The following is a 24,055-nucleotide window of genomic DNA, read 5'->3' as shown; positions in this document are numbered from 1 at the left end:
CATCTAAAGGTAGACCTAACATCTTTTGCAAAAATCTTTTTCTCACACACACATTTATCAGGGTCAAAATATAACATTAATAATAATGATAATGATAAATTGATGATGATAATAACAAGCTAGCTAAATTAAATAGAGAAAAATCATTTAAATAGAAATAAATTAAAATAAAGTATATTTATAAGATATTAGGAAATCATGTCTAAACAGTTTAAATCTACACAATAATGAGGTGTAACCTACACAAATAAATGCAGTAAGGGTTCTGTGACTGTTTATTGTAAAATTGTAGCATATAAATTTAGATTAAAATAAATTTAAAAATACAAATCAAATATTTTTGGCTGTTTTTGTGAGTTTGAGCGGTGTTTGGAGAGTTTTATTTATTTATTTTATTTAAGGAACAGCATTAACATTTCACAATAAAAAATATACATGCCAGGGGGTAAGTATAAATAAAATACAAATATGCAAAAAGTACATATATTATAAATACTGTAAATATTTTACAGCATTCACAAATGTTTAACATGCGTAGGGCTTTCTTATTTAGAAAGTCTCTGATGCTGGTAACATACAAGCATATTTTAGTCACCAATTCCTTTAAGTTAGGTTTCATTCATTCATTCATTTTCCTTTGGCTTAGTGCATTTATTTATCAGGGTCACAACAGCGGAATGAAAATATGTATGCAAATCCAATTCGGAAATTCAAAACACAATTCGTCAATTTAAAACACAACTCATACATATGCAAATCCGATTCATAAGTTCAAAACATTCATTAATTTTCCTTCTGCTAAGTCCCTTTATTCATCATGGATCACCACAGCGGGTTGAACTGCCAACTTATCCAGCATATGTTTTACACTGTGGATGCCCTTCCAGCTGCATGTATTATTTTTGAGACTGATCTGGCTCCATAGAGTAACATCTAAATTCCGATTAAAATAAAATTAAAAAAATACTAATCAAATATTTTGTGCGTTTGGTTAGGTTTTGGGCTGGAAACATTCAAGTGTATCTGGCAACACTGCTACTAATATACATGAGCGACTCCTTAGGGATTCACCACTCTTTGAAATACGTGGGAAGAAATGTTGATATATAAGTCTAACTTTGTTAGTTCGTTAAGGTTAATTAACTTTTTATGCACAGTAAGTTAACGTTACACATTGAGGTAAAGTTGGTTTTATATTTGCACATTCATAAATACGTAAATCCAATTCGTAAATTCAAAACACAACTCAAATATGCAAATCCAATTTATATTCAAAACACAACTCATAAATATGCAAATCCAATTCATATTCAAAACACAACTTATACATATGCAAATCCAATTTATAAAGTTAGAACACAATTCATAAATTTTAAACACACTTCGTAAATTAAAAACACAGTTTATAAATTAAAAACACAATTCATAAATATGCAATTCCAATTCGTAAATTCAAAACACAATTTGTGAAATACAAACACAATTCATAAATATGTAAATACAATTCATAAATTCAAAACACAATTTGTAATGTCAAAATACAATTCATGCACACATTCAATTGATTTAGGGAATTGTGCTGTGCATGTATTAAATGTATTATTTTTGCAATTGATCTTGCTCTATAGAGTAACGTCTAAATTCTAATTGAAATAAAACAAAAAATTCTAATCAAATGTTTTGGACAGTTTTTGTGCGTTTGGTCGGGTTTTGGGGTGGAAACATTCAAGTGTATCTGGCAACACTGCTACCTATATTTATGAGCGGCTCCTTAGGGATTCATCACACTTTGACCTTTCAGGTGGTTTCTTCCTAACCTTTAACACCGGAGGAGGATGCGGCGAGCATGGCGGTGACACCGGGCACAGGTATGGCAGACCTCAGCGCTACCTGGGAGAATGAGTTGCTGGAGCAGTTCTCATGTCTGACTGCCAACACGGAGGAGGAAGAGTCCTGTCTGAATACTGCAGATGATTTCACTTGGGACAGCAACGACAACACAACAGGCTTATTGCATTTGAGTGATGAAGTCCTGCTGGTTATATTGAGGAACTTGGATCCAATGTCGCTGCTGAGGCTCGGCAGCACGTGCAGTTTACTTTTCCGAGTTTCGTCGTGTAACTCCCTGTGGACCACACACTTCCAGGTATATTTTACGTGGAAAGAAATTGGATTTTGATAAAGGCTACGAGTATAACTTTATTAATTCGTTAATTCATTAGGTATGCATTGTAAGTTACCGTTACCCTTACAAGTAACGTTGTATGGCGATATTATGAGCGAATGAGTGATTTGAGGCAAGTTAGGTTTGTTTAATATTTGCATATTATGACTTTCTCCATAATAATGTAATTTCAGAAGAGTTTTATTTTCAACTTCTCAATAAGGAAATCATTTTAGCAGCCAATGACTCAAAAGGAAACATTGTTCATGGTCAGTTAAATGGTGCTGTTATTTTGAAGTCATGGGATTTCAGACCCGATATTTAAAAGTAGCGTGGCAAACGATATAGTTACCGTGTCACTTCAAAAATGAACGATTGTGCGAATATAAAACCAACATTGTCTCAATAAACAGCGATCAGTCAACAGCTACGAATCTAAAGTTGTGAAGAACATGAAAACTGGATAACACTTTATTTTCATGGTCCTTATTGCACATTTTGTTGACAGTTTGCAGTTGCATGCCATTTACGTCTCATTTGAGTATTAGTAGACTTTCTGCTTAATATCTACTGATACTGCTTTAACATTAAACTGACTTTAAGAAATTTTGCAAGTACATAACCGTAACCCCATCCAAACAGTCTACTTATAATCTAATGAGAATTAATTGGCATGTAGATGCAATGTAATTTAATTCAACAAAATGCGTTTAAGGGACCATCAAAATAAAGTGATACCGAAAACTTTAGAAGTTTTGTGGAATTTTAGTTAGAAAGTTAGAAGTTTGTGGAATTTTAATCGGGTATAGGCTTGTTGTTAGCATTGTTTGGTGTAATTAGTTACACAAAGTAACTGTTTCTTATAGCTAATATATTGATGCTGAAACAATATAACAATATATTGTGCAGCCCTAATAGCAATAAAACATACTTGTGCTTTTATGAGTTCCGTATTTGTAAATTCGCTTTATTCCCATTTAGGCATGGGCCATTATATGACTTTGACGGTATGATAACCTTGGATAAAAATATCAGTTTCACAGAACCATGGTATTGTGATTACTGCGCTGAAATATATTCTTTTTAAATGTCTGGGTTCTAAAACTTTCCCCCGTTTAAACACCATATATTTTATTTTGAGAAACATTTCAAATGTTTTGTAACATGTAAACATGTCAGGCTAAATAATTCAAATGAATCATTGACTTCTGCTGACTTCTATAGTTTCAAAAACACAGATTTCTTTTCTGCTAGAGATACTGTTGTCCTAAAAAAAAAAAAAAAATAAAATCTTACTTATACCTTAGGAACGGTATTAGAGAAAAATTTGGAGGTTTTAAAACCTTGACTTTTCCAAACCGCGGGTATACCTTGAAAACGGGTATCGTCCCATGCCTATTCCCATTACAAGAATGTGCTTTGGATCATTTTTTTTCTCTTCTTTGCAGGCTTTAAGAATTGGCAGCAGTCACTTGTGTGCGCTAATCCTTTTGAAAATCTCTCTATCTCCACAGGATTCGTTTGGGGTCAGTCTGTCAAATACCAACGCCATGTGTCCCGTAACTGCCAAAACCGCCTTCCGCTTAGTTTTTATGTGGAGGTCCCTCTTCAGAAATATCCACTGCAATCGTGCATTTCAGGAGAAGCTCTTCTTAGAGATCCCTCAAGCGCCGCATAAATACTGGATCCAGTGGCTGGTTCTGGAGGAGAGCGTCCCACTTCCCTCCGTCAGGCTGCCCTCCAGAGATGTGGAGAAGCTCTGGGGAATCACTGCTGATTTATTCCAGGACAAACTACAAGGTATTTCTGGATGATATGGTGAAAACAATGGCATTACAATATTTTGTTAGTCTGCAATACAAGTACAATTTCACTAGATGACTTTTATAATGATAGGGGTGAATCTGTAGGGGATTGCATCTGCATAAAAAGTAATCGGCAAAATTAAAAGGTTTGAAAACATAGAGGTAAGATGGAATTGAAATCATCTGTTTTTCTGAGGAGTGTAAGAGGCTTTTATTGTCACTTCAAACATATACTGTTAGTGCACAGTGAAATTAAACAATGTTACTCCAAGACCAAGGTGCTACTGTACATGCAACATAAATTTCACAACATAAAATAGCAAAGAATAACTAAGAAAACTAATTAGTTGACTAGCTAAGATAAGACAGATTGACAGTTTCTATGCAAATGTGCAAACAGAGAGACGAAGTGACTGACCAAGTGACATGTTTTCATACTCGTTGTAGCGGGAGTAGAAATGGTAAACGTTTCTTGTAAGCATCAATAACAAGATCAATTTAATAAATACATATTTTGCAAAAGACAAGTTCAGCTTCAACAATTGCTAGATGGTTGTTTGTGGGAGAGTGCATCAGTTCAGTCTTTTAGAGCCCCTATTATGGGTTTTTGAAAATGATCTTCCATACAGTGTGTAACACCGTAAAGGCTCGTACACACCGTGACTCTTTTCGTTTGAGTTTTATCGACAGTGTTTTTCAAACAGTTTTTCCAGATTCAAACCGAAATGATTTTCACTGGCATCGAGCAGAATAGTATGAAAAATCTCTCCTTGACGTTTGATGTTGCTTCAAGCTTCTGACACCTGCTTGTAACACAGAAGAAGATGACAAAGTTGACACGCTTGTTGTTAAAGTTACTGGTGATTTGAACAAGCATGGATGGTTCAAGTAGCAGCTCCAGCTCTAGCGATGAAGAAGTGATTATTTTTCACCAGTGCAATAAGCAGCTCCATGTTCATATCGCCTCTGGGCATCTTCTTGAATGTGCGCTCGCATTGACAGTTTTGCGCTTGAGCGAAAGCCCAAGTGCTGTTTACTGTATCTTCAGTAGCTCCGTGCACATGAACAAAAGTGCCAATCTGATAGAGCTGTGAACCTACACTAGTCTCACGGTTCGGTTCGGTTACGATTATCATGCCACTGATTCGGTTCAATTCGATATTTCGGTGCATCACGGTGCATTGACGATGCTTTTATATTTTCTTCACAGCAGCAGCTCTTGTATTAAAATGTATGAATATATTTATATTTATATAGGCTATTATTTGTAATACAATTGTGTCATTTAATACAAACAGTCAGATATATAAACTGTAACTTTTAAAAAAACAAGCATTTAGCAAATAATATAAACAAATATAAATATCCAGCTCAATTTCTGATCCTTGTCTAGTTCTATTACACCTCTTTGATTGGTTACACCCTCAACAAAAACGGTTGCGGTGGCTCTTGCGCGCTGCGCTCTTCAGATGAATGATAAGCGGCAGGCGGCAGCGGCGATTTCACACCTGATCTATGATAGACACGGTGGAGAAAACTCTGCAGACATGCGCTCGTTTCTGTATCCAAAAGTAACGCTGTAAAAGAGCCGAGAGGAAAAGAAAAGTCATGCCAGCAGGTCAAATGGGCCACTGTGTGTGTGTGAGAAAGAGAGAGAGAGAGATGGGGTAGGCTACTTTCATTCTCAAACTCACACAGTGAAATTGTGCACAGTTCATGAGTATTAAGTAGTTAGAGCGTTGTAAATACTTGCGATCGTCTCCCTCGCGACAGAGCGCATATGAGGTAAATGACGTCAGTAATAACCGGTTATGATTATTAGTGAACCGGTACCGAATTGTCCGCGTCTGCATCGCGGTGCATTGAAGAAACGATTAATTTTGACACCCCTACAATCTGATTGGTGGACAAGGTTTTAATGTGGCATGTCAAAACAAAAATACTAGCATGAGGCGTTTCTTAAAAAATGACGCCTTTACACCTGGCGTTTTGCGCATTGGTCTGCACGATCAAATGCTGCCCTTTATTTAGTCACGAGGCATTAAGTGTAGACTGAAAATGCAAGCAAAAAGTGTCCCGGGCCTTAGCATTGATTTTTCTTATTTTTTTCAAAAGTCCGGATCTTTTGCCTGTTTGTATAGACATCGACACGAAACAATACCAAAGAGTGCAGGTGTGTGGGGGACTGATCATAACTGTAGATAAGTGATTAATGCAAAAAGGAGGATTCATCAGCCGAGCAAAAAAAAAATCAAGGAGCAAAAAAGACCATTGACGTATGAGACTTTGTCAGAGCTTGACAGGAACTTTACAATACACAGTTCATGGATCAGTTTTTTTCCTCCAGTTCACAAGTGTAAGTAAATGCGATTAAAATGGTTGCCTCATTTTCTCTAGCTTGTAGAATATGTATTTAATTGTGTTTTGTTACTTGTAAACGCTCTGTCACTTGTATTGTATCTGGTTAACCCTTTATATTCTCATATTGCGTTTAAAGCCATGTTAAAAACGTGGTGCGTGCTGCTTTTACAGATTAAAATGTGTTTGAGCTCTCGATCCTCTGTCCTTTGTCATTGCTATGGCCACCATCAGCTCTCCCTCCACACGTGCAACGGTCGGGTTTCAAAATAGTTTTCACTGTATGGATTAATACTGAATGAGTCTCTTTGTTTTTACTTATGGTTAAGAATAGAGCAATATGCTAATGTTTAACTGCATTGTTTTAATGCACTCCTGCATTGGGCTCTCACATACTCTGCACTCTGATTACTTCAACAATAAGCTGTGGTGGGCATTTCTCTCTGTCTCGCGCTGAACGGAGTAGACCAATCGCAACAGACTGGGTCATCGGACCAATCAGTGCAGAGTAAAATCATGCTAAGGAGGGGTTTGGAAGCAAATAAATCACTGAACGAATTATTTAGCAGTCGTTGGGATAATTAGGTAAAAATAAATTCATACTATTAAAACAAACAAATCGTTTTTTGACCTTGCATGCATATCAGCCTGTTGTTGGAGACCCCCAAAACCAAAACATGATTTTTTATATAATGCATAATATGGGCTTTTTAATGTTTGAGGTCGTTTCTGCACAGTCTGTCCCCTTTTTGTTGAGCAGATGGATGGCTTATACAAAACTCAATCAAATGTAAAATAACACCGTTTAGTCTTCATCGTATTAATAAACACAATTTAAAACAATTAAGAGTTTCTTGTGCCTGAATGCTTTAACCCTTGTGTGCTGTTAGGGATGTCTAATGTAGTAGATGTCTTACATCTACTGTGGGGTGATTTTTTGAGTCTCTAATTTGGCCACAACTTTCTCTCGGTTTCAGCAAAGAGAATTATATTTGGTTCTAAATATTATTTTGACACATTTGGGGAAAATGCTTTGGAATTTTTCAAAAACTCAATACACTGTGGGCAAATTGACTACCCTTTCATCATGCTCATGTTTTTGCCCAATTGACTTCCATTATAATGATATTTTTGAATGCAAAGCCTTGACACCATATATTTATTCTTTTATGTTACTCATTTTCCCTGTTTAAAATGTGTTATTTTTACTGTTGATCATCAGTTACAGTGCAAAAAAAGCTTCGTTTCTGTTTTTTATATAGAGGTGTGTGCATGAGACCTTTGCACATATATGTTTGAGAAAATAAAAAATAAGTAGCTTAGCTCTCAGAACATGGTAAACTTAGGGGTCAGTCACACTATGCTTTCCGAACTGTGCCCAGGTGCATTTCCCAGTTTGTTTGAGAAGTGTGAGTGCTCGGAATCAGGCTCGGGCGTGCTTCAGTTAGCCGGCCCTGGCCCGGTTGGAGGAGGTGGGTTTTCTCGCGGTATGCTTGCAGTGTGAGAACAAAATACACCTGAGCCTGAAACTGAAGACGAGACGTGACTTTTAAGAGACAGTTTCATATGGATTAATTAATTATTCTTACATCTCAATGAACACAAACTCGTAGTTTATTAAAGACACAAACCCCTCACTGCACGACAGCTGCACCTTCAGCAAACCTCCTGATATGTGCAGCACAAGGACATTTATGATTACTTTTGAGCGTCAAAAGTGACTGATCTGATGGCGAATTATTTGACTGTGAGTGCAAGTTGTAGGGGGAGAGGGGAGGAGGGACTAGCGTGCCTTAGCAACTAACGAGTACGCCCATAGTAAGTGTATTTATGCACACACACACTGTACTTGCTGTTGTACTTCATGGAACTCCATATAAAAGCCAGAAACTTTTGCACAGGCCTTTGTAAATGGTAATGTTGTCAGCTGATGATCAACAGTAAATTGACAAATTTGACCTCTTCCTAACAGGGAAAACCATCAACAATCACGAACACATGATTATTTGGTATCATGGCATCAATGCAATCAAAAAATGTGGTTCTAATGGAAGTCAATAGGGCAAAAACAGCCACCAACATAACAAAACGGTAGTAAATTTGAACAATACAAAAGGGTTAAAGTAGCTTGAAATGCTTAGTCACAGTCATCGAACATGCAAATGATAAAATTCACAAATCTCATGTTCTGGACTGTAGTTTCTGGTAAAGCTATAATCCTGATTCAACATTGCACACCTTTGAACTCTTGCTCGTTGGCGTGAAAAATGTATATATTATATATATTGTTCAACTCTACTACAAGGTGATCTATAATTTAAGGTCATAGATCATATCGAATACATTTTTTCGTGTTTGATTTAGCCTAACATGCTTCATTATTCTGTTTTTTTTTTTTTTGTAGAGAAAACTGAGGATTGTGACACTCTGAAGTTTGAATGGAGGGAGTTGTATCATCTTGCACTGGGGCATCATGGTAGTGCATCTCTGGTCTTCCAGCATGTTCTCAGCCAGCAGCAATACAATGGTGAGACATTTGGACACTTTCATTATATAGAAAATTATTTTACCAGAATTAGAAAACGGGTAGTTTGTGCATCCTTCTACCATATGCCTTAATTTCAGTAAATTATAAATGATAATGATAAATGTGTAATATTTATTTTATGGTTAAAATATGAAAAGAGATTAAAGATGAAACTTTAGTTTAGAAAATACATATTATAAATCTACACGTTTAGTTAATCCTCTTTAACCTTTTTTTTTTTTTTTTTTTGCCAAATATTGTTCTCATACTGAAATGTCATGTACCAAACAGTCATATGTCAATCATATTTGGAAGAGGAATCTTTTGATGATGCTAAAAGATTCATTTAAGGATCGCAATGTAGTCCCAAAATTGTACATGACATAAGTTTTTATTCAGGAAATTCCTAACGCAAGAAGTTGATAATATAAACAATAATACTTTGAATAATTTAATATGCTGTAGATGTATATAAAATCACTTTTATACATTTGATTTTTATTTGATGCAGACTGAATAATGTAACGTGTACGTTTAAAAAATATATTGATTAGAGCTGCATGGTTGTAGAAAAACCTGATATTGCGATTTATTTTATCTTGCTGTGATGTACTGTATATATTGCGATTATGAATATAATTTCACCAGATAAGTCAAATATGATCAAGTATTTTGCTATGCAATTGCATAAATCATAATAAATTACAAGCATATATACATTTAATAGACCCTTTTCACATTTCCGGGTTGCTCAGTAGTGGAAAGCGTCATAACTGGGTAAACTTTTGGGGCACCATTGTTTTTTACAACTCTATTAGCTGAAATAATAAAAGAAAAACTGCGATGATGATATCAAGACTTTCAGAAAACAAATTGAGAGACTGATAACGGCAGCCAGAGGAGAGAATAACGTCAAATTTATTATTTATTATTTATTTATTATTTATAATTTACCAAAGTGGTGCATAAGCGGTAATTGGTTTTTTGTACTTTGAAAGATCAGATAATACATTCCTAAATGCATATAAAATGTACATGGTTCGAAAAAAAAAAATCCAATTATTAAAAACTTTCAAGGATTTAAGATTATGATGACCATTAAACTTGTCAAAACAGTCTTGTTAAAAGGGTCCATAGATCAGAGATGCAAGTAAGGTAAACACCACTTCATGAATTTTTGGAGAGTCTGACAGTATTCAGGTACATAAATTGAACAATCAAACATAAAATGACATGGTCATCATTGTATAAATTATTTAGAAACGATAATATCTGTTTTTTTTTTTTTTGTCTTTAATAAACAATCTAATCCTGTGATGTGACTATTGCGGATACACTGAATGTGACTTCGATGCTCAAATGATATATTGTGCTGCCCTACTTGTTAGGTTTATATATTACGCATACACTCAATTTGCTGTGTGTTTAAACTACTTTAAAATGAGCCCACACAATTCTTAATTTTTTTTAACAACTTTAATTGTTTTATGTTCAATCCACTTAAATTTGTAAAAAGTTACAACACTAATCGATTGCTTCGAACCCCTGCATTTTTACAGTGTTATTTATAATTTTTTTTCATGAATGATTGAATCAGTATTACAATGAAAATGTGTCTCAACATTAAGTTTTTTATTTTTATTTGAAATTAAATTGTCAATGTTAGATTATTTATATTTCATTGCCCCCTCAGAAAGAATTTGTTTTCATAAAGGATTGTTCACTTAAAACTGAAAATTCTTTCTGTCCTTAATTTCTAACACTCCCGTCGTTCCAACCTTCAGAACACACATTTAGATATTGTATAATAAGAAATGACAATTAAATAATGAAAATTGTGAGATTAAAGCCAGGCATATATTCCAGAGATCTGGTCCCCGCGTCAGGTCAGGTGCACCCGTATAGCCTTTAAAACGTACACATGGCAACGGGAGAAAACTGGACTAGTGGATGGCATGAGGCGAGCAGCCTAAATCATTACATGTTTTGGTTAACTAATTTTTTAAATACAACTCTCTTGAGCTCTAAAAGGAAAAACGCTTCTATTACCTTCACTGATAAAATCAGTAAATGCAAAACTGTATTATTAATGCTATAAAAAAGTATATTACTACCTTAAGTTAGTAACTTATGCAGTAATGCAAAGCAATAATAAATGAGTGAATAAACGCCTAAATGAAAGGAAAAAGAGGGACCAAAATCAGTCACCAGGTGTAGTGCCCTCCAGGTGTAGTGAATTAAATTGCCCCCTCAGTTATGATGTCCTGGCGCCTGGCCTGGTAGTGTCTCATAGACAGTACTTTGGGTTAAGTTACTTAAAGGCCGACGGGTTAACATCGATGCTGATAGGAACTGTTCTATTCATGGTCTTCAAAGTCTTCTCCGCAGAGGAACTTTTGTCAACTTGCTTATTTTATGTATTAGAGTCATCTAATACATTGGCATGCCACCCAAGGATGGCTAAGCCAAATACAGAAAAATCTGTTAAAAAATAAATAAATTAGGGTACAGGTTGTGATTTTTATATTGAATGTCAAACTGATCCACTTGCATGACTTTTAGCAATCTTAAAAGTGGATTAACAATCACGGTGATTTTAAAGTTGCCAAAAGAATAAAATGCAAATATATCATCTTAAATTAATCCTCTGTGAGAGCTGGAGTCAATCCAGTCCTAATCTGACACTTTATATGCAGTGCATTTAGACAGAGAAATGGCAAATTAACTCTTGGCTCACAGCTCCTATAGTGTGTTCTTTTTTTCTTACCAAAAGGACAAGAGGATGCCTGGGTGCTGTCGTTGACCTTTTAGACATCTTTGCTACATGTTTCCTTTCTACCCTCTAAAAGTAATGGGATCTGTGAGGAAGGATATAGTAGTTCAATTTTTTTGCACTGCTGAATCACATCAAACTTGCACCTATGTTTGGACAGTCGGGGTCTGATGCAGGGCTTCAGACTGATGTGACTGTGACTCATAGTTCACCCTCACCTGGTATTTCCTGTCTCTTTTAATACACCAGGCTTCAAACATCTGTTTGTGTAGGCTTTGAATTGAATGTAGTGCATTCTGGTCAGTGTCGAATTAAAAAGTCTTTCCACAAATAGATTTGCTGGAGTTCCTTCTGAAAGGTTGCAGAAAAATGTTCACTTGTAGGGATGGTCTCAAATATGTACCATGTATGTGCAATCATTACATGGATATTAGAGTTTGTATGTGCATTTTTGCAGATCTATGAAATGTAGGGCTGCATTATACAGACCAAACATCAAAATAAACTAATGCAAAAGACATTTAAATAACATCATCATAGAATTGTACCACCAAAACATTTCCAGACTACAAGTAAAAAATGCAATAAGATTGTAAATTATTCTAAGACATAATAACGGTTTATTTGACAATATCTTTAGATAATATACAATGGCTTAAGGTAAATAAAAAATATGATACAATTAATAATAAGAGTATACCACTGTTGATATATTCCATATTGTCCAATTATTGGTTTATTTGGGGTTTTCCCAACCGGCCACACTTTACCTTCTCATTTTGTAGACTTTGTAACCTTCTTAACCCTTTTAAATAGGCCCTTCACAAACATGTCCAAACTTTTCAGCTTGATCCTGCTCCTTCTGGTTAAGTTTTCTTCTGATTTAATTTGTTTGTATGATGATTAGGGGTTTAACAGATCATAGTTGATCCGCGATGCGTTCGGAACACTTGTGGCCTGTGGATTAATAATTTTTTTAACTTGTAGATTAATCCTACATTTGTAACAATCAAAGAGAGATTGCCTTTCACGTCATTCCAATCACATCTAAGGAAGGCATTTAGGCTTTCCTGTAAATATAATGATGGAAGAAGTTGTGGTCTGTCATCCGGGATGTGGTGGGTTTCTTAGGTCATTAAAGGCTTTTTCTGTCCCTACCTGCATTAATGCATTCAGTGTAAGCGTCACGATTAATCAGTAGCCCCTTTCACACAGTGATACTGGTAAATATCCGGAAAATTTCCGGAACGACTTTACCGGTATATTGAAAAAAGCGCTGTTCACACAGGCGAGGACGTTACGGAAATTTTCCGGAAAAGAGCATTCACACATCCATTCCAAAATACTGGTAAATTCTGACATCATTCACCACAAATGAGCTTTAAACGGCTGCGCTTGTATTTGTAAACATTTGACTAAATTACAAACTCTGTGGATGATCAATATTGTGAACAACTTTCTTAGGATCACTTTCGCATGTCGAGATGTTCATAATATGTGCGTGTGCAGGCGCTCACAGGCTGTTTCACAGGCACACGAACGTAAACAAACAACGGCTTATCATAAGCATCTCATCGATGATTATTTACACAGTTGGCATTAAGAAGAACATATAAACGTGACCTGACTCTCTTCTAGCAGCTAAATGTGTCTGGAAAAATATTCAAAGGCTTTTATTCTCACAAACCGAGCGGACGTAAATGCGTCTGACTGTTGTGATTGGCTTAAGCAGACGTTTGACGTCAGCACGTTCTAGACGTGCACTCGCTTATTACGGCAATCTTCCATCTGCATTTACACAGCGCAGCATTCCGGCAAATTGCCGGTAATGTTACAACTTCTCTTTCCGGAAAATAGCCAGAACGAATTTACCGGTATTTTCAAAAAGGACCTGTTCACACATACAACCTTTCCGGAAAAATGCCGGCAATTTTCCGGAAAGGTCTGTATGTGTGAAAGGGGCTAATGAAAGATCAGGATCTCAACACCCACGCAACAAACTATAAATGATGGTGATTTGCATATGCTTGTTATTGCTGCTTTCAAATTTGTGTTTGAAAAAATGCAAAAATCTAAAAAGACATTTCAGTTTTTTGAGTTAGTTATGAAGTTATAAAGTCACAGAAGTACTGGGATAACTGTTTAGATAAAACCACTGATGTTTATGATAAAGATTAAAATCACCGTCATGCTCAAATTAAAGCTGTAGGAAGTAATTGCATTATTTAACCAATAGGTGGCGACAACCAGCCATAAAAAAATATGGCACTGAATGATTCTTCAAAAATGACACGTCCAGCAATAAAATCAAGTTTTATGGGTTATTTATTGAAAATGAGACTAAAATAAATATGGGTTGTACAAATAGTTAGATTTCTACATTTAGCATTATCAGCAACCGTAATAACAGTGAATTTATTTGTTTTTTATACAGTATTGAATATTTTACAATGTTTTTTTTTATTTAGCTGATTATTTCTTTACATTATTTTAAATAAAATTACAGGTTCTAAGTTCTGTTTGTTAAAAACCAGTTTGTCTCATCTGCATTTTGGCTGATCCAAAAAAAGAGATTTGTGATCCATTACACTAGTAGTAATAATACTCCTGCAAATATTATGTTTGGGTTTCTTTGTTACAGAGCTTGAGTAGTTGTCTGCATATAAATTAGATTGATTTTCATAACCTAAGGTAACTAAAACCGGGAAAACGAGTATTGAATTGGGATTTGATATTTATTACTGGTACTCGATTTCAAATAATTGAAATCGCATGTTGGTTAAATACAGTGCATTATTTTACGAATTCTTAATATTTTACTGACGTGAATTTTTATTTATTTACTTATTTATTTACTGGTTTTTGTTTTCTACAGTAAGACAATTTTGAATTGTCTACTGTATTATTGAAATGGACTGATTTCTTGTGCTGATTTTAGATCACACAGAGCTGGAATCCATGTACCATCAGTACGTCCAGTGCAGGTTCCAGTGGCTCTTCACATACTGGTTGTTTCGCCAGCCCACTCCATACAACAAGCAGCTGCGCTCTATTTTCCTACAGTGGAAGAAGCACAGCAAGAGAAAGGTGTCCACCTGGGGAGAGACCCTGTGTGACGTGAGGTATCTGGCCTCCCTGCATCCCATCACCAAAGACTACTGGAGAGGACGATTGGCTCGGGGAGATGAGAGTCTGGGTGAGTTGTCTGCTGAAAATTAAATCAATTTTTAAATGCATTGTGATTTATTCTTAATTTTAATCTTCAAATATTACCAAATAACTTAGCCCAGTCCTGACACTACTGCCATTTAATAATAATAGTAATTAAAAAATAATGATTATAAATAATACTTATATCCTTATCAACAAACTATAAAATCAGCATTGTTTTGGTGTGTATTTTATTAGCAACGAAAATAACACAATGACAGTATTCTTATAGATGTAATAGATGCTATTATGCTATTAAATAAAACTATCATTATATTTGATAGCAAATATTCTTGCTCTCTGATTTTTTTTTCTTTTTATTTAATTGAGTTTTATAAAATATTAGTATTCAACTTAGAGGCTTGTTTGATTAAATATAATACAAAGTTTTATTTTTAGATGTGGTAATAGTTTTATTTTATGAGTTTTGTTTGTATTGAATGTAGTTATATGATATAACAATGTTTTTTGTTAAGTTTAGCTTAATAATAATAATAATTAATCTGATAACGATCATGAATGAATAAAAAAACTATTAATAATTAATCTGATAATGACGATCATAAATGAATAAAAAAAAACTAATAGCAATAATTAATCTGATATTGATGATGGTTGTCATTAATAATAATAGTAGTAATAATAATAATAATAATAATAACAACAACAACAACAACAACAACAACCAGGGAAGTGATTCTTCTGTGTAAATTTATATAAGGATAAATAAATAAAAAATCCAGATTTCCGAGCACAATGGGGCGACCCTGTGTGTTTATTATTTATTTATTTATATTTATTTATATTTATTTTATTTATTTATTTATTTATTTATTTTTTGAGAGGGTGCAGGTGGTCTAAGTGAGATTCATTGTCATTTAACAAAAGACGTTTTCTCCTTTATTGTTCATTTTTGTGCATAAGGAGCAGCAGTGACTGATTTAGTCCAGATGTTATTGTAGACCTACTAGGCTACTATGAATATAATATAATATATTGTGTACTGCTATACACTGCTATACACTTTTTCTGCGCTCACATTTGCATGTCAGGACTATGTGCTGTCTATGTACATTATAAATAAAACTTGGACGCTCATTTGTTCTTATTCTCCTTTTTTGTCCTCTGCTGATCACTTGCCTGAATAATAATTAATAGAATATAATTATATGGATGAAAATGAGGTTATATCATTAATATAGTAATATAATTAATCTAATTAAGTGATGCTTATGATGATGAATATGATATTAATAATTATTAATAATTATTTAATAATAGTAATAATAATATTTAATATAAAAATGGTGATGATAATAATAATAATAATTAATATAAAATGATGATGATAATAATAATAATAATAATAATAATAATAATTATTATTATTATTATATTTAATTATTAATATTATTATTATTATTATTATTATTGTTATTATTATTATTAATAAAATAAATTGTATATATAAAACGTTATTACATGGCATTAGATAAATGTTATATGTGATTTTTATGTTTTAAATATGCCGGGGTATTAATTTTTAACAGTTAACAGTTTTTAACAGGTTAATTTAATAGCATGTATTTCCCCATGTGTTCATTCATGCTTCTAATATTTTTAATTTAATAGCCTACATTTATTCATTTTTTAATGCATTAAAATATTTGCATTATTTGCATTGTCTTCAGTCAATATCTGGCAGAGACTGGGCTTTGTCTTTAGGTCCTGTAGGAGTCCAGCAGTCTGCTGTTTCAGATTGTGTTGTGCTTTTCCTGTCAGTCTCATGTTCTGCTCGCTCTCTCTTGAGGAACTAAACCAATCCTCTGGCAGGAAAACTGTCTGTAGATCAAATGTTACTGCTTCGGTCTTGGGGAATATCATTTCGTGCTCTGACAGTACTTGTTTCTCCCCATCAGGGATTCAGACGGTTGGAAACTACTTCTCCATGTGCAAGTCTCTTGTGGCCTGGATCTTGGGCCGCGACTGGGGCCGATTGAAGCGAAGAAAGGTACGTCTATGTAACGCATGCAGGCAGCCGAACTATATTTCCTTTTAAAGCAGCTATGAATTATTTACCTCTTTTGTCACCAAGTCCTCTCTCCCTAGTGTGCATTGTGATGTTTGAATACATTTAAAGAGGCCATGTTATAAAAATCTGTTTAACTTCTATAATCGGGTCCCTCGTGCATCCACCAACCCAGAAAATGGGAAAAAGGACACCCCAGTAACTTTGTTTTGGTAAGCATTTTCAGGAAACATGTAAGACAAAAAAAACAAAAACAAAAAAACAGCAGCAGTTGGAAGTTCACCACATTCTGGGGATTTCAGATTTGATATCTTATGAAAAAGGGCCATAATATGTCCCCTTTAAACATGCAGTCTTTGTAGGGACTGAATTTTCTTTACACGCATGCATACAATCGTCCCCTGTTCCAGTACAGCCTACATCTTTTTACCATCTTAAAAATGGCAAATATCATCCTCCGAGGACCTGATCTTAAATATTTTAGCATTGCTCATCTTCTGAATATCATTAGCCAGTGAAAATGATTTCACAGGTCACGGCGTGAGCAGACGCTCCTGTCTGATGGCTGCCTAAATGGATTGTAGACGTATCGGTGCATGTCCCAGTCAATTACACTGCACGTCTGAGCATACAATTCAGAGTTATCCACTGCTTTACTACACACATGTGACCATGCAAGGACACAGAAACGACCAGTGAGACATTAAATGTGCACTCTTAATTTCGCCAGCAGAAAATCCATGAAATGAAACTCAATCCATTAACTGAAGCGTGGGTTTCGCATGAATACAGTGCATGCATTGTTAGATGAAGTTACTTAGTGTTGTTCTTTTTTTCACTCTTCATGAATATGCAAATGTGAGTCTGTTACCTTATAGAAGTGTTTGTTTGGGAGCCTGTTAGATTATTGTTTGCTAAATCTGTCAATTTTATTTATACATGTTTGCCATTTCAATATGTTATAATTAATTTTTAATTGAATATTAATTTAGCTCTGTTTTCTTGTGCACATTTAAGAGCAAAGTTAGTATAGTTAAATATAATATATTTTTTAGCTTTTTAAAAATGCTAAATGATAATAATAATAATAATAATAATAATAATAATAATAATAATAACAATTGTTGTTATTATAAATATTTATATTATAATTAATAACATTTATAAATTTGTTCATATTTATTTTATTTATATATATTTTTTTTCTTTAATTTATTGTGTAGTTAATTAATTTAATTGATTTTTAATATATTTTTAAAATTCATTCATTTTTAGATTATAATTTTTTTAATTTAATTATTACATTTTATTTTTTATGTTTAAATTATTTTTTATATTTTATTTAATAGTTTTTTTATGTATTTATTTTTCAATGTATTTTTTATTTATTAAATATAAATATAGTTTATGTATTTTATTTAAGAAAGTTTATGTGTGTGTATACATGTATTATTATTATATATTTTATTATTATATAAAGATAGTTTTTACAATACCGTATTTTTTTTATGATGTTCCCATTTTACATTTGGGCCTGTTCCCTTATTCTTTTAGGCTCTGATTGTGAATGAAGGTCAGTTCAGTTGTAATATTTGGTTTGCTGTGACATTGCCAGGTTTATGAAGACACGCTGGAGGGAGTGTATCTTCTGCTCAGGCGAGAGATGCAGGAGACTCTGATCGAGCACGAGCGCTTCTGGCAGGTGGCTAAAGTCCAGATGAGCCGCGTCTGCACACTGGAGGAGACCGCAGCAAACTACGTCAACTGGAAGATGATCGAGACGCTCCCTTACTACAAGTCAGTACTCATTCATCTGATATAACAACACTATCTCACATCAATTCTGAACTTTTTGGTGGCTCCTTTTGAAAACCGTAAATTTTTGTTTAACTGAACTTGTATGAATTTATATGAATTAGCCACGAAACTGACAAAGCGAAATAGTTCTGTTTCCTCGGGAGATTGGGCTGAACATTATGCTCACTTTTTGCTCTTTTTCGTTCACTTTCTTTTTGCATCCTAAGTATACAGAATTAGGACTGTTTAAAATGTCCATTAAGCAAATGGCCACATACACACTCACAGGCCACTTCATAGGTTTTCCCGTCCAACGACTTGTTAACTCAAATTTGTAATCAGCCAATCACATGGCAGCATCTCATTGCATTTAGGCATGTTGACATGGTCAAGACGATCTGCTGCAGTTCAAAGAGAATGAAGAGAGCAGTTCAAACGATCTACTGCAATTCATCAGAATGGAGAAGAAAAGTGATTTAAGTGACTTTGAACGTGGCATGGTTGTTGGTGCCAGACGGGTTTGTCTGAGTATTTCAGAAACTGCTGATCTACTGGGCTTTTCACGCACAACCATCTCTAGGGTTTACAGAGAATGGCCCGAGAAAGAGAAAATATCCAGTGAGTGGCAGATCTGTGGGCACAAATGCCTTGTTGATGCCAGAGGTCAGAGGAGAATGGCCAGACTGGTTCCAGCTAATAGAAAGGCAACAGTAACTCAAATAACCACTCGTTACTACCGAGGTATGCAGAAGAGCATCTCTGAACGCACAGCACTTCGATCCTTGAGGCTGATGGGCTACAGCAGCAGAAAATTACACCGGGTGCAACTCTTGTCAGCTAAGAACAGGAAACTGAGGCTACAATTATCACAGGCTCAACAAAATTGTACATTCAGTGAATATTTGATTATAGTGTCTGACTGAGTTCCAAAACACCTTTGAAGCCAGTCAGCAATAAGTGGCATGTCTAGTTTTTAGGGTCATCAAAAGTACTGACATTGCTACCAGTCGCTGTGTGTATATATTACATACATTACACACTGTTGGGTAAAAAAGTAATGTATTAAAATTAAGCCTGACCTACTATTAAATATTTATTTAAGTAATAATAAAAAAACAAAAATAACACGCAATACTTTCACATTTATCATTTTTTCTTAAAAGGTAACTAAGGAAAACATTTGATCAACTTTTTAATTATTTTTTTAAAGAGACTTTAGATTGTAATGTAAATTTTGCCCCAACATTGTTATATGCATAAGGATACAAGAAGTTGGCCAATTGTATTTACATAAAGTTATTAATTATTTTATTCAGTTCGTTCTTTTGAAAATATTTTTTTAACACTGTTGAAACAAATAAAGTTTGAGGTTTTAGGAAAAAAAAAAGTTACGTAATAACAGGTGGTTTGGAAGACCTACACCTCACTGGCAAAGGTCCAGAATTTGTCTCATACATGCGCTCATTTATCCTGTTTTGACTGCTATGCCATCATAAGTAGTGAAAATAATATCCCTAAATATGTCCCTAAAATGCAGTATTTAAATCTCATGATTAAATTGAAAATGAGGCGTATAACTACAAAAACATCTACTTTTTGATGGAAAAAAAACTACCTTTTTTACCAGGCTGGCTACAGCCTGGGAAGAGAAAATGCAAATAAATGAATACAATAACTTGCTATTTAGTTATAATCTGTGCAGTTTTTCATCTGTCCACATGTCAAATAATGCTCAAAGCAACTTCTTATCAAATCCTATTTTGAACTGATGTGTTATTTTCCTTCTGCATCTCAATCACGGTTATGAGGTTAGTTTATTGACACAATAATTTGCTGAAACCCAAAGGAGTCTTGCTTTTTCAAGTTCTGCCATTCAGGCTATAAAACGTTGCTTCTCCTCGAATTGCTGTCGTTTCCACTAAAGACTGGAGGTAAAAGCTTGAGCTCTGGCTTTGAAGCCTGTAGAGAGCAGTGGCTGGAGGTTGGAGCACCGCTGGCAGCTTCAAACACACGGCCGGCAGTGGCTGGAGGTTGGAGATGCACAAACGCTGCTGGATGTCTTTGAAGAGAACGGTGACTGATCTCAAAGCAACTCAACTGAACTCCAAGTGTAAAGTCAGTCTGATCCTCAGCATCAGAGCAGTGAGAGAAGTCCAGTTGACATGATCAGATCTAATCAGAGTGCTGAAAGTGCTCACTTGAAGATATAGAGAGACTGTGTTTTTGCTTTTTGATGGGCATTGCTGCTGATACCCGACAATTAAATTTGCTCAAAGGATTGCGTGCGTGCGTGCGTGCGTGCGTATAGACTTGTATATGAATTCTAATATGGTTTCTATACTCTGAGTTTCTTTTCAATACATTGGTTATTATGTTATATTGATTTGGTTTATTTGTACCCATTTAATCTTCCAATTATTTAGTAGTTATTTAATTTCTTTGGTATTTATTTTGTTTGTATTCAGTTAGGGAAAAACACTAAAAACTTTTAAAATTGTCAAAAATAGATCTAATCAAACTATCTCTTGAAACTTTATATATCACAATATTGATCACAGAAAAAATAAATATAATTTTTTCCAACATTGTGCAACCCTTAATGAAAACCATCAGCTAATTTTTAGATTTATCTAATTGTCAAACTTTGAGTATGCATACGTCTAAGCTTGTGTTTTGTCTTTTCATGAGCATCTTTTTCTTGAGCATTTTCCTCTAATGTCTTTTGTTTAAAGCTGTAAAACTCATTATACAGCAGAAAATCTATGGAGACCGTGAAAACTAAAGCCTCGTTGTTCAGAAGTGTTTGAAAAATTACTTTGCTGCAAAAGCTATTACATTTGTTTTTGGTTTTAATTCTCATTGTGGCTTATTGATAAAGCTTGTTTTATTTCCCAGGCTAATGAAAAAAACTACTTACAAACAGACTTGTGTATTGCCTTGTGGAGTTGTGCTCAAGCGAATACATTTAATGGTATTTTACCTCCTTTCTTTTTAAGGCTGTATCTGGTGTCTGGAAATTCTGTGTACCTGGATCATGTGCAAGGTTTCTTGCGGAGGAAGCGGTTGATCCGGGATTGGATTTACCAGGAGGAAAACACTTGGGCTCGACAGTTACTGCCTGAATCGCTGTATACTCTGCTGGAGTTTGACACAAAGATCTCCCAAGGTAGGTTCAGTTAGTGATTTATTTCTAGATTGATAATATTCTAATGATTTAAAGGTGCATTGTGCAAGTTTGACACCCAGTGGTTGATCTAGGTATTACACACGTGGTTCAAAACAAACTCAAACGCAGGTTGCCAGATTGATGACACCAACAGCAGTGTGAATGCAGTGTACAATGTAGCTTGCTCTCCTAATGTTTGCATTCGTAATTTGCCACTTAATAACCTCCTTATGTGGAAATCTGAATCTGCGTCTCATTTCGGAGTCTGCTACTGTTCACCGGAGGTCGCACTTTGGTTGCCGAAACACACTTTGAGAGCCTTCCTGACTGAATGAATGAAATACACAGTTTTCCACCAGAGCAACCCGGGGTGCTGAAATATAATTGGGTAAACTGTTTTGGTCATTTAAGTTTAACAACTTTATTAATCCCACCAGGGGCAATTAGATTTGGGTAGTAGCATTCCATGATGCAACAAACGCATTAAGAGACAAATCACTTGCAATCAGTATTAAAAAAACACACAATCCAGTATGCTTTGTATCCAGTGTGTAAAGCCTTATTGCCTCTCAGAAACAAAGGTGAATTTATATCCATTAGAAGAGCATTTGATGCTTCTAAACCTTCCAGAGGGCAACAGAACAACAAATAAAATCTCCTATCGCACGTTGTTTTCCTTAGCATTTGCTGTTCATGTAAGTCTGCTAGACTCTGCAGAGGTAAACCAATAATCCTGGAGCAAGTCTTGACTAAGATTTAACCCGCCCAATGCCAAAGACAAACGTTCCGGCACGTAACAGACATTTACAAAGCAGAATATCTGACTTCTGCATTGTTTTTCAGATAAACAACAATGTTCCCTTAGCATGTTTCTTAAATATCTGCAAACATATTATGGTATTTTTATGCTTAAACTTGCATGTAAAAACACTGAGTGCTTCTCATATTATATGTGAATGACCCGTACAGCTTTACTTTGACATTTCCTCGAGCGAAAAAGATGTCTAGTGAAACTTTGTTGTACACCATGCCCACTAAAAGGGTACCTTTGGTACTGTATTGTACAACTCAGTGGGAATGGGCCATTATATCACACTCAAGGATCAGTTCATTGATCTCTCTCTGTTAACGAGTTGATGATCTGAATCAGGTGATTTAAGTGAGGAAGACATGCAAAATGCGTGAGGTGTATAAGCATGTGGATGGGAATTGAGAACCACTGCCAACCCTCCTGACCCCACAGCTGCTCCCAGTCTAAAGGTCACCAGGCTTCAGTAATGCATACCTTAAAACAGCCAAAGCACTCATACATAAACTTGACAAACACTTTACTGTTGCTAACCTGCGATCAAAATAATATAGTTATTTTCATTTCAACAAACATGTGACCTTAAATGCCCATGAATGCTTCTAAATAAACACTGTAGGAGGGTTTGTACTGCGCTAATATTGTGGTTAATCCTTCATATTAAACATGTCCTCCTAGCGGATGCTGTTGTTCTTCTGAGCTCTCGTATTTTTGCATTATTAGATTTCTCTCATTAACATCTGAGTTTTAGCTGACGCCGCTGCTCTTCATCAGCAGCTTTTTGTAAGAGTGTTGTTTTAATCCTCAGTCCTCAAGCCACACACACACACACTCTTTCTTCAGGACACTTGTATTAGCTTGATCTGTCGTCAATATTTTTCAAGAGTCACTTCTATAGAAAGTCCTGTTTTAGTACTTTCAAGTTTTCAAGTTTAATCTTCTGTGGGTGAATAATTGACTTGTAAATACTGTAGTTATTTATTTATTTTTATTCACTTATGCTGAGTTCAGACTTTGTGATTTTCAATGTAGTGGCGTCACAGATGTTTTCACACTGCATGACTATTTGGGGTAGCGTTCTATCTCTGCTGTGTTTACACTGTAGGATGGATTGTTGACAGAGTTTCACACTGCATGACTTTACAATAGGAGAATCGCCGACAACTTTGTCTTGGTCCACAAACTACATCTTTACAAGCAAACATATATGAGAAGTGACATGGAAACATCGCAATGTCATGAAGTAGCCTGTATTAACTAGCCTACATAATGAGAAAGAAGCCTGTTGAAGGGTGGAAAATGTGCTTGTTTTGCTCACCTGGCTTTAAAGGGAATCAGCAATTTCTCTTAAAGTTTTTTTCATTTTCGGTTATGGTATTGCTTAGATGACATGTCAAAGACACAGGTGCTCTGGCCAA

At 34.9% G+C, this 24,055-nt stretch overlaps 1 protein-coding gene across 2 annotated transcripts in view; it reads left to right on the top strand.

The window, feature by feature from the left end:
* Positions 1–1,781: 1,781 nt before the first annotated feature.
* si:dkeyp-114g9.1 overlaps positions 1,782–24,055 on the top strand; it is a 25,567-nt gene continuing 3,293 nt past the window's right edge. The window contains exons 1-7 of one of the 2 annotated variants that reach the window (XR_012395531.1): positions 1,782–2,146; positions 3,679–3,964; positions 8,732–8,854; positions 14,566–14,823; positions 16,757–16,848; positions 18,482–18,663; positions 21,660–21,921. Coding sequence is in view for 1 of the 2 variants with exons in the window: in NM_001044332.1 (NP_001037797.1) it covers positions 1,847–2,146; positions 3,679–3,964; positions 8,732–8,854; positions 14,566–14,823; positions 16,757–16,848; positions 18,482–18,663; positions 21,660–21,829 (1,411 nt within the window). In the remaining variant the exon portion in view is untranslated. The remainder of the gene's footprint in view (positions 2,147–3,678; positions 3,965–8,731; positions 8,855–14,565; positions 14,824–16,756; positions 16,849–18,481; positions 18,664–21,659; positions 21,922–24,055) is intronic. The other variant, NM_001044332.1, reaches the window with a different exon arrangement.

The sequence above is a fragment of the Danio rerio genome, chromosome 20 (genome assembly GCF_049306965.1).
Source record: "Danio rerio strain Tuebingen ecotype United States chromosome 20, GRCz12tu, whole genome shotgun sequence".
NCBI lineage: Eukaryota > Metazoa > Chordata > Actinopteri > Cypriniformes > Danionidae > Danio > Danio rerio.
This window is presented reverse-complemented; position numbering and strand designations above follow the sequence as displayed.